Source organism: Penaeus monodon, chromosome 18 (assembly GCF_015228065.2).
Source record: "Penaeus monodon isolate SGIC_2016 chromosome 18, NSTDA_Pmon_1, whole genome shotgun sequence".
NCBI lineage: Eukaryota > Metazoa > Arthropoda > Malacostraca > Decapoda > Penaeidae > Penaeus > Penaeus monodon.
The window spans coordinates 18,619,490-18,631,989 of record NC_051403.1 but is presented as its reverse complement, the minus strand read 5'-3'; the positions used below and the strand labels follow the sequence as shown (position 1 = coordinate 18,631,989).

Sequence of the window (12,500 nt, the reverse complement as noted above, 5' to 3'; positions counted from 1 at the left end):
ACTCGGTGGTGGTCCTCGACCGTGCCTCTTACCTGCAGAAGGCCCAGGACCTGTTGGATGACGCCTCCACTTATGCTCCCTTGACTAGTGACCCCCGTGAATGCATTGCTGCTACCTTCCACCGTCGCCTGAAAGAGATAACAGCCTGTTTTCCGGAGGCGAATCTATACCAGAGGTTCATGGTCATCAACCCTCGACTCCCTCATTTCTATGGGCTTCCTAAAACCCATAAGCCGGCCGTGCCTCTGCGCCCCATCATCTCCTCCCGGGGATCTGTGACGCACCCTCTTGCTGCCTGGCTGGCAAAGTGTCTCACTCCCCTTCTTGGCACCTTCTCTCCTGCTCACCTGCGCCACTCTCAGGACTTCATCTCCCGCGTTCGCGGAGCTTCACCGGTGACCATGATGAGCTTGGACGTTGACTCCCTGTTCACCAAGGTCCCGCTTGATGATGTCCTGGCTTTCCTCCAGAGGAGACTCCCCGCAGAGGATCCTCGTCTCCCTCTGCCCACCGACGCCTTCCTCCAGCTGATTCGTCTGTGTGTGGATTCTAATTCCTTTTCTTTCGAAGGTAGTTTTTACTCAGACGTTCGGTGTTGCCATGGGCTCTCCCCTCTCTCCAGTCCTGGCAAACCTGTTCATGGAATTCTTCGAGTCTGAGATTCTCCCTTCCATCTCCATTCGGCCGTCGATCTGGCTGAGGTATGTCGACGACGTCTTTGCTCTCTGGCCTCATGACCCTGCTCTGTTTCCGGGTTTCCTGATGCAGCTGAACTCTCTCTCTCCTTCCATCCGTTTCAAGGTGGAATGGGAGGTTGACAACAGGCTCCCTTTCTTGGACACCTTAGTCCATCGCTCTGCTGACCACTTCTCCTTCTCCATATACAGGAAACCCATGCATAGTGGTATGTACATACACTTCTTCTCATACCACCCTCTCCATGTGAAGAGAGGTGTTGCCACCTCGCTGTTCCTTCGCGCCCTTCGCATCTGTGACCCCCAGTACCTGGATGGAGAGATAGTCTTCGTTCGTCGCTCTTTCTCCAAACTGGGCTACCCTGGTCATGTTCTCGATGCCGCGTTATCCAGGGCGCGGCGTACCTTCTATCACGACTCTCCTCCTAAATTGACTCCTCATTTGCCCGTCCTCAGCCTACCCTACACTGAGGAAATTTACTCTCTCCGTCGCCCTCTTCACCCTCTCAACTGCAGGCTGATCTTTCGCCAGGTGAACACTCTCCGTCGAAACCTGGTCCATACTAGCCCTCCTTCCTCCGCGAAGGTGGGCACCTATGCTGTTCCTTGTGCCTCCTGTGACAAGCAGTACTTTGGCGAAACAGGCGCCAGTCTTACCAAGCGTCTGTCTCAACATAAGTACGCTATATCCAGGGGACACAACAATAACGCCCTCTTTTGCCATCAGTGGGACACTGGCCATCAGATGGACTGGTCAGCAGCGCGGATTGTGTTTCCTTCCGCCGATGTCCACTCCCGCAGACTGGTGGAATCTTCCTTTATAAAGCTGCTGCCTAATTTCAACTTGAACAGCGGCTTTTCTCCTGCTGACAGCCTCCTTGCTTCCCATATCCTCCGCCTTCTACCGTATGCCGGCCACCCGGCGCATAGTCCGCCCGATCCTCCGACCTGATGTGACCTTCCTCTGCTTCCTTTCGTTTGTCTTCACCCGCCCCGTGTTCCCGCGTTGCCTCTCCTCTCTCTCTTTTATACCCCCTCCTCTCCCTTTCCTCTTCAGACCTGAAGATGGAATCCAGGTGGATTTCGAAACTGTAGTCTCATTTTCAATAAATCTAGTTTTTGTATTGTGGGTTTTTCTTCCATTGTATCAGCACGGAAGAGTGTTTTGCTATTCAATATATATATATATATATATATATATATATATATATATATATATATATATATATATATAAACCATAACATTTTGATTATAAAATTTTGATTATAAACCTGCATTTCCAGCGTACACTATTAGCCATGGCTACATTAATCATGGGGTTATTAGCAAGATGTTAATGATTAACATTAATTTACCAAATGAAATGATCAACTTGCGACATTTTTCAAGGATATGCGTTGAAATTAATTTCTCTTTTTGCTGAGTATAGTTTTTTTTCCACGTCGTTTATATATATTGATCTTCCTTCACTTTCTCTAACAACTCTATTGCTCCCATGGGAATTTCAAATTCATCTTGTGAAGGTGCAATTGCAGGTCTCTATCAATGTATTTTTTATGTACAACTTACAAGCTATTGGCGGTTAACGGCCAGCCTAACATATCTTTTAATATTTCACCTTCAAATCGCCAGACCCATTTCGCTCAATGCATTTCCCCGAAAGAGGAAAACCAACAAAACAAAAGCAGTTTATAAAAGGGTTGATCACCTATCAATGTAAAGGCTTTGGTCCGCAGAACAGAAGACATGTAAAAAGGATATCAAACAGGCGATCACTCTCACGTATAAAAGTCTGTTGGTGGTGGTATGTATGTCGTCTAGCTGCTGTTGTTGATAAACATTGTGTATAACATGTCCGATTTGGTGATAGCTGGATTACGGGTCTTTATTACTGAATACTGTAGATATTTTTTTCCTTCGGGGGGACAGGGGAACGCTTTGTAAATATTTGAGGAATAAATATTACTTGCACATCTTTGCCGTAAATATATATACATATATTTTACTTATTTCCTCTATATAGTAGACATCTCAAATAGATTTAAAATGGAACGCTTAATGAGTATTTGAGGAACATACCTTTGCTGAATTTTCTTTTTTTTTTCCTTATTTTATATATGAACTAAACATCTAAAATAAATTTACAGGAAACGCTTTATGAATATTCAAAGAACAAATCTTACATTTGCTGTAAACACATTTATTGCTTCTATTTATATAAAGTGGATTTCCTAGGCTCAGTAATACTAATGGTCAGGGAACTACTAACGTTTCTATTATTTTTCCCCAGTCTGCATAATCTACCGGTTTGGGATTAGTGCAGTTGTTTGAGAGCAGATATTCCAATTGCAACTTCTATCCACTCGAGCCTTAAAAGTAGTCAAAGCAAACTAAATATTTATTTTCACCTGAAATTATTTTCGTTATCCTACCAGACAGTTAAACAATACATCTTACTTCCATGTATACAAAATGTTTTACCAAAATGTTGACGAACAAACAAGAAATAAAAAAAGAGAAAAAGTTATAAGCAGTTACAAATATATATAAAAAAGACGACGATCTCATTTCTTCTCAGTTGTGAACAAGACCAAAAGACCAGTGAGTCCAGGAACTAGTTAAACCCACGCTGTTGAGATTTTTTTCGTCTGTGTTCTATTTTCTATCGGGCTTCTGGCGGTTTCTTAGTCACCGGAGATGGGCAGCTAGCAGTAGGAGGGAGGGAGAGAGCAGATAGAGAGAAAAGAGAGAGCAGATAGAGAGAAAAGAGAGAGAAGCGAGAGAAGCGAGAGAAGAATAGAGAGAGAAGAGAGAGAAGAGAGAGAGAGAGAGAGAAAGAAGAGAGAGAGAGAGAGAGGAGAGAGAAGGAGAGAGAAAGAGAGAGAGAGAGGAGAAGAGAAGAGAAGAGAAGAGAAGAGGAGAGAAGAGAAGAGAGACATAAAGAGAGAGAAACATATATATGTATGTATATATATATATATATATATATATATATATATATATATATATATATATATATATATGTATGTATGCATATATATATATATTATATATATTACACATATATATACTATATATATATATAATATATTATATATATATATATATATATATATATATATATATGTGTGTGTGTGTGTGTGTGTGTGTGTGTGTGTGTGTGTGTGTGTGTGTGTGTGTGTGTGTGTGGTGAGTTTGATTGTATTAATATGTATATATATATATATATATATATATATATATATATATATATATATATATATATGTATGTATATATGTATATATATATAGAGAGATAGATAGATAGATAGAGAGAGAGAGACAGACAGAAAGTGAGAGAGAGGCAGAATAATAAAAAGGAAGGGGAAAAGCAATTACTTTTCACTGAGGCAGATATTCCCACTCTCACAAGTCAGGACTGGATACTGTTCCACCGTCATCCAGTCTGAATAGGTGGCGATCAAGCTGGCTGCATCGCGCCACACACACACACACACACACACACACACACACACACACACACACACACACACACACACACTCGTGGGGGGGAGAAGGAATCTTGCGAATACCATTAGATGTTATTTAGTTTATGTGTTCATTTCCCCTTTCAGAGACTTGATTCCATTTCCACAATAAGTTAATAAAATAATATTAAGATAATTTTCATTCTAATAAGACCCCTTTCATGTAGCCTTTAGTGTTTACTTAATCATAATACATTTATTTTAAGAAAAAGGCAATGTTATTTAAGCTTGAAAGTTTTTGTAAGCATCTACCTTTTTCACATGAACACCAAAGCAATAGCAGTGAAAAGTGAAAATTTATATAGCCTGAAAATATATATTTATATAAGTGTCTTTTAAGGTCAGTGTAGTTTACCTCTTTCAAGCCTTGACAATCCACTCAGGGATGTAAAAAAGTTTCAACTTTAAAACGGAAAATAATATATGCAAATGAAAGAGCAAATAAATCTGAGAAACTAATCTTCTATGTACTTTCGTCGCAACTCAGAAATAACGAAGCCATCCGTTATTTTTTTCTACTTTTTGTAAACAAAACAGTGATACCTTTTATGTGGTTACATTTATTGTAATATTTTCATTTCGTAAGTAGATACATTCCGCACAAACTCACATATGACAATATGACAATACAAGAATAATACATTCATTATATCGAGTATTTACAGTAACTAATAAATTTCTTACTCTGCGCAAATCAATGTATCTGGTCCATATTACGGACAAGAGGGAACTAAAGAATTACATATGGTTTTCAAAAAACAACAACGTTACCGCATGAACTGCGCACGAAACTTTTTGAAACTTTTATTGTACACCATATGAGCGTGACAATTGTCACGAGAGCCAAAAGTATTACAGGAAATAGTATGAACCAACCACGTGCCACCATTTGTGCCACACGTATGTATAGTGGGCAAGGAAAGCAAATGTACAAAATCTTTGCATAAAATGGATCTCAGGGTGTGATCCTTACTACTATAGAGTTATATCTGATTAGTTTGAAAAAAAAAAAAACTGATAACGCTATAGAATTCCTGAGAGCACACGGTGAATTGCCAAAAGCGGTAAATTGCCCACACTGCAATTTACCTTGCAAATACCGTGAAGATCGATATACGTGGTATTGTAGGAGATGGATAAAATGACAAAGACGAAACGACGCAAAAGATGCGTTTTCTGGATCAGCATTTACACAATTTTGTTTGCAAAGGTATTGGGATCATGCTCAAGTTATTAAATGTATTAGTATTTCTAAGGAAACTAGCGTAGATTGGAGGAGTTTTTGTTCTGAAGTAACCGAAAATTGGTTACAACGCTGCTCGTGCGCCGAAAATACAATAAGGTATGGGTCATTAGCAGTATTGAGCGTGTGAATAGAAAGAAATTTGTTTTGCCATTGCTTGGCACTGACCGCAGTGCCGACACGCTCATACCCGTAATTAAGAAATATATAAAACCAAACAGTGTGATATACAATGATGGATGGGCTGCCTACCGTAACCTTCAATATCAAGGTTACAAACATCTGAGTATTAATCATTCTGAAAACTTTGTAGACCCACACGACCCACAAATACACACACAGAACATTGAGAGGTTGTGGAGAGATCTCAAGAAGTGGGCCAAGCGGCCAGGTATTAAAAGTGTATATATTGCACAATACCTGGCCCGCTAATTATTCATAAAAAACTCTGATTCACGCCTTTTTTTTTACAAGTGGTAGAATTAATCGCTTGCCAGCCCCAGTTTCTCTCGACGAGGAGAGCTCTTCCGAGAGCGAATAAAATTAGGTGAGTTCACAATTACTTGATTGTTTATATGCATATCATATAATAAAATGTACATTTTACTAAATACAAACAAATACCATGTTTTCGCGCACGTAAAGACAAAATTCATCTGAAATGGCGATAATAAATGATTAATGTCAGAAACACTTTGACAAGGACATCATGTATAACGACCAATCACTGACAACTTTAAGATTATACGCTGTTACAAACTGTGAAAAAATATCTTATAAAAAGAGGACTGAAAGTTTTACAGATTGCGAAATACACCTATCGGTGAAAGTACTACCACGTTGAAGACGACGTATTATGAACCATAATAACGGAGGCGCGATTATATAAGGTTAGTACAATTTAAGTAATGTTGAACGAGAACCGGCAAAATCTACATATTATTGCACGAAGTAAATTTAAATTAATAAGCAAATGATACAGTAAAAAACCTTACTTCACATAGAACAATAATACACGCAGTATTAATAAGAATTGTTACCGATTTGGCTGTTGCAACCGACCGCAGTTAAATGGTTGAGTGTGCCGTCACCGCGCGCGACGAAATCGGGCCACAGCTTTCCTTGGTACGTGGGACGCGGCATGAAATCCCGCCATGGCCTCCGAAGTAGTTTGGGCTCAGGCAAAGGTCAACGACAATCATCACTAAAATTTGCAAGTTCTGTGACTAAAATGTGTTCAAAGTTTGTTGTTTGAGAATAACATCTCCGTAGACTGCCCGTGCCGCAACGTAACTGTCGTCAGTAGCGCGTTTTTATTTATTTTTTATTTGCTTTGCTTTCTATTATTAATGCAATCAATCAATAAAATACCGTTGCTATTTAAGGAACAACTTATAAAGGCTTATGTATAAATTTGATTCGGTCATCAGGAAACTTCTCAAACGCATTTTCACACAAAAAAGTTCCAGTCATGATTTAATGCATTTGTATTGTGCGTCAATCAGGCAAAAAGTAATCTCAGATTTAACCCAGAATTGTATACCGTAATTGTTAAAGTTAAGTAAAGTAGGTTTATTTACCACCCTGGCTATCTGCTCAGGCGTGGACAATTATGTAGTTTTACATATATCTGATATAGTACAGTAGTCTGTGACTGCTGTTATTGTACATGGTTTTCTTCGTTACACAGTCTACATCTAGATTCATCTGCACTTCTCGCACCGTGCAGTTGCCAGTACGTAAACGTATTCTGAACGCAATAACCAGGTCACATTGGTTTGACTTCGGTGCCACCCATAGGAAGGCTTGCTATCTCTTTACTGATCGCAGTGCCTTATGGCACAGCTTTCAGGCCTTTGAGTGTTCGTCAGATCTACTTATGAGAATTTTTCAATATATGTAGAACCTTGAAAGAGGCATCCCAAGATCTATGTTCACAATATCTTTGCTGCAGGCTTCCTTCGCCAATTTGTCTGTGTGGTCGTGCTTGCATATGCCAACAAGAGATGGTATCCATACAAACTGAATGTTGCAATTGCGCTCTATTGCATAAGTTACGTTACGTTTAATGCAGCTCACAATTTCCTCATCACCACCTGCCTTGAAAGAATTTAGTGTCCAAAGAGCACTTTGAGAGTCACAGAAAGCAACTCCAGAGCCCCGAGACATTAAGAATTACGTTGCGAGGAGTATACTTACCAACTCCCTTTGTGTAGTGCTGGCCCAATTTTGCACTCTCATATTAACTTGATGTTGTTGTAAGCCATTTTTGTATACAGTGCAACCACAACCAGCTTTGTATCCAGACTGTACAGATCCGACAGCGTAACACTCGTATACATCATCGCCCATAGATTGTGTGTTCCTAACGCAAATTGTGTTTAACACGCAGTTATGTACATTTTTTTTTATTTGTGGTAGACATGTAAGGTGCATGGTTAATGTTGAATTTTTCCATGGTGGAATGGATCGACCTTTTGGTATTTTACTAATTGAGACATTGAGATTTGTAATGTTCATGGAGATCTTTTGTATCAGAGGGCGCATGTGTGTGGTTAATCACGTCTACTTGCATGATTTTACGTTGCAGTTGTTTTGGGAAATCTGAATGATACAAGGGTTCCCTCAGAGCTTTGACCCTAAATATGATGGAAATAAATATTATTCTATCAGAAATGGATGTTATGTTCAGTTCTGATCTCATGTTCACTATCCTTGCTGTTTTCAGGGCGCCGATAAGGATAAGTCCGGTATGCGAAGCTTATCCTCGCCCGGGCTATGCCCATGAGGGGAGCCTGGCCTGTGTCGACTAATGCCGACTCGCTCACGTGTCAGCTGGTGCTGACTCGGCTGAACCTAGTTCTTACCCGCCGTGGTGCCCAGCCACAGCAGTAACCTCCAGGCGACAGTTGCAACTTCTCACACCTGGGCAGAGCGCGAACCGCCAACCACTTGGAGGCTATGGGGCACTGAGGATAATCCTCATAGCTTCATTTTGCACAACCTCCAAGCTATGTATTTCTGATTCCTTACAATGCAATGCAGTGCATGGTAGTCTACAAATGACCTCATAAAAGCCAAGTAAAACAGTCTAGCAAGCTTAACATTGATGCCATGTCCTCTTCTGACAAGAACTTTCAACAGTTTCAGTCTCTCCCAGTCTCTTCTTTAGAAAAAGGCTCAGGTCTGCATCATTTACGTTCACCCCGAGATATTTATGCTTATGACACATGTCAAGCTCCTGGTTACGTATGGGAAAAGAGGGTAGAGGTATTATATATGGGTTGAGAGCCATTGTTTTCTCAGCAGAGATGACTAATCAACACTCATGAGCCCTTGTGAGTTTGTCGAGAATTATTTGCATCCTCTCTTGTGATGATGATCTGACACATGTCATCATCGTAGCATATAATGGATTCACCGTCCCCAAGTGGGATATCTGCCACCAGCTTGTACATAAGAATATTGAACAGCATAGATTTGAGAACTCCCTGTGGCGTCCCAAGTTCAAAAGATCTCACTCCCTTGAACAATACACTTGCAGATCTGTTTGAAAGATACATTCTAATCCAGCTCAATAATTTACCCCAGATGACAAAGCTTATTAATTGTTCTAGGATAATTTCTCTGTTTACAATGTCAAAAGCTGACTTAAAGTTAAGAAAAGCAGTGTGCTTACCTGGATTAGAGCTTGAAAAGTACTCTGCAAAGCAATGTTGTGTGCTACATCCCAATAGAAATCTGTACAGTCTGTGAGATAATTTACCTTGTAACCTGTACCTGAGTCTGTTCAAAATTATGCTTTCTAGAACTTTGCATACACATCAGGTTAGTGAAATTGGGCATTATTTATCAATGTTTGATTTCAGTCTAGGGATGAATTAGACTGCACGTCCGGGGCCAGGCAGAATACCTGTGCAGGTGCAAAAGGGGATTACCAGCTACCTGAGCTATAAGGCAGAGAACACTATAGGTAATTCCATCCTCACCTGGGGCGGATGTTTTTCCTCTGATCAGTTCATTGTTCAGTTCCCACTTAGTAATCTCAGCAAAGTCTGAAGAGTCGATATCAGAACATCCAATCTCAATGACAAATTTACGTGCAATTTTAGACTAAGGTGATTTTGAATATTTCTGGGAAGTGAGTTCAATTTGGACATTTCAGCCCATTGATTAAGGAGCAAATCTGCTTGTGCAAAAGGACTATGGAACTGCGGAGTGTTAGTTGGTTTGCCTGTGAGTTGATATGAGTGTTTAATTCCCGTATGTTTTTGTTAGCCTTAAGAAACTGAATAAGGTTGTCATTGGTATTGTCCTGCTTGTGGATAATAAAGCTTCTGAACTCGCTTTTGTGCCTTTAATAGTGTTGGGTCACCGACCCACTTAGGTTGTTTGGAGCGTTGTGAGTTTTGCTCTTGAGGGTTTTCTTTGGACAGACCCAGGTGTTGTAGTAACCAGTGACCACTTTCGTTCTGTCCATGGAGAAATTTTCAACACCCGTTACTGTGTTTTCGTTATACCATAAATATGTGATTATAGTCATAAATATGTGATTAAAGTGGTGCTCAATGTAAGGAGGAATAGAAATTTTAAGCCTAATTGTTTTTCTAACAGCATATCTTGTTACTATTGCAAAGTGGTCACTGATTAGCTCTATTGCAAGCATGATTCTGACGTTTCCATGCACAAGATCCCTTCTGATTACATAATCTAGCCTGCCCCCGCCAAGTGAGTTTCCCTGTCTGTACCACATACGGTCATAGATCTAATGTTCACAAAATGTCGGAACTTTTCACCATTTTTATTGCATTGACTTTATCCAAATGTATAATGTCTAGCATTAAAATCACCCATGCATATTGTACCGTGATTCTGATTCACTACGAATCAGTTTGAAACTTTCTACACCCTGTGTATACATTGTACAGAGAGAAAAACTCAGAGGCTTTTCGATATTGTACATTATTGTCATCAGACTTCTGCACCAGCTTATGCGGTATGGTGTCACTGACATAAGTCAATAGGCCTGTCATTCCTATGTTCGTATAGGAGTGGTACCCTCTAATTCTAGCGGTGGTTTTTATTTTAGTGATTGATGTGAAGGGCTCTTGTAAAGAGATAACATCAACATTATTGCTATGAATATAGTAAAGTCATTAATTCTACGGTTGACAACACATATATTCCATGAAAGAAAAGTAATTGTTTTCCTATCCCCCATCACATCCTCATATTGATATATGTATAATCCGTACCTGATATAATTTTTTGAGTGATGTCCCAGAGTTCGTCCGTTTCCTGCACATCTTTGTCGGCGTTATTTTAACTATCACTGTCGTCACCGTTTTTAGATGATCCGGCAATGGTATCGTGCGTAATAATGATATCAGAGACCTCATTTATATTTTCAACATCACTAACATCATTAGAAAGCACATTTTCCTTGTCTGCAACGACCACTTTCTTTTTTCCATTAACATGTATTATCAATTCAGCAAGTTCTTGCCTAATACTTCTTATTTCCTAGGTCATTTCCTTGTTTTTTAACCATTGGTTTCTCCTGTGGCACTGTTTCCTGGGATGGGGAATCCCCCTGGCAGGCTCCGCACCTGACGCATCTCTTCACGATGGTGACGGTGTCGTCGTCACGGAGAGCACAAGCTGTTTCTTGTAGCACACCGTAAACTTCTGAACACCACGGTCGAATGGAGCTCGGCTGTATGTATCTTCCAAAGCATTGGTACTCTTTATGTGGCGGCTGTTCTCCGCTCCATACAATGATGATCCTAATTAAGGGCTGTCCGTCCTTGTAAATCCTCCGAGCTTTAAAAACACCTGGAAGATGCAGTGCTTCCTCAGCGGCAGCCTGCTTCGGAAACCTGGTGACCAGGTATTCCCCGTATCCTTTCTTTTGGGCTGATAGTCGTCTTTTTTCTGGAGAGAAAACCCTGCAAAAGTGCCATTAAGGAGCAGGACCACGTAGTTCTGTTGTTCCCATCGTACATAGACATAGCGCGAGGATGTCCATTTCCCCTTCACTATGTCTAGCAGGCCTTCCTCTTGCAGCTGACCTCACTCATCCACCTGATTTTATCAACGGTAGACGTGTCCTCCGGAAAGGCCAGTCTAATGCATCTATCTCAGGGGGCGATCGGTTCACGTTGGTTGGTCTTTTCTCCAGTTTCTCGGTCAAGTTTCTGGTGTCACGTGATGTGGTCTTCACTTTCTTCCTCCTCGTCTGAACGAATTGGAATACCTCGTCAGTAGGCGAATCCACAACGTTCATATCCCTATGCTCAGTGGAATCAATCCCTCCCATAGGGTGGACATTCACCAAATTGAGGGGATGGTAGTTGGCATTGCGGGGGCCCCGAGCATGCCCCCCTCCACCTTCATAATAGGGCAGTGAGAAGGTGGTTGTCCCTGCGGTCGGGCGCGGGGAGTTTGCGAGTCAAGTGCTGTCACACATACACTTACCAGGGCTCGCCAATTGTTGTTTGTACAGCACCCTGTTACTTTGGCACCACACTCAGTATTCGTATTTTTTACAAAACGCCGTTTTTTCTAAATGCCCTGACCATAGTATCCGACACAATTTGGTGAATGTACACCCACACACACCACGCACACTCTGGTTAGAAGGATAACCCAAGTGAGGAGGTTTATCCCCGTAAAATCGTCTAGAACACAGGAGGAATCCTGATGACATCATGCCATGGCGTTACTAGGCTTAGAACTGACCGTAAGAGCTCATGAGGTGAATCACGGCTCCCACCCCCGTAGAGTTTCAGCTAACCCGATTTAAAGCTATTTTAGTGTTTCTGTTCTGTTCCTGTGTGTAAATCATACTAATTGCACCCCAAAATACAGTGCAAAGCCGAATTCTTACACATTTTATCAACTTTGCCGTCGGGGAATACAAGTTCCGCCTCTCATCAGCGAGTCAATTGCGACGGAAAACAACAGCCTAACAGCGTTAAACGACGAGGAGAGATTCCATTGTTTCGAAAGTCGGAGGCTGGTTGAAGCTTAAA

The 12,500-nt window shown here is 40.9% G+C and overlaps 1 protein-coding gene across 1 annotated transcript in view; it reads left to right on the top strand.

Annotated features, from left to right (window-relative positions):
- LOC119584653 overlaps positions 1-1,647 on the top strand; it is an 8,381-nt gene extending 6,734 nt beyond the window's left edge. Inside the window, 2 exon segments of the mRNA XM_037933330.1 lie at positions 1-580; positions 582-1,647. The exon segment at positions 1-580 is cut by the window's left edge and continues 103 nt beyond it. Coding sequence (XP_037789258.1) covers positions 1-580; positions 582-1,647 — 1,646 coding nt within the window.
- The last annotated feature ends 10,853 nt before the right edge of the window (positions 1,648-12,500 follow it).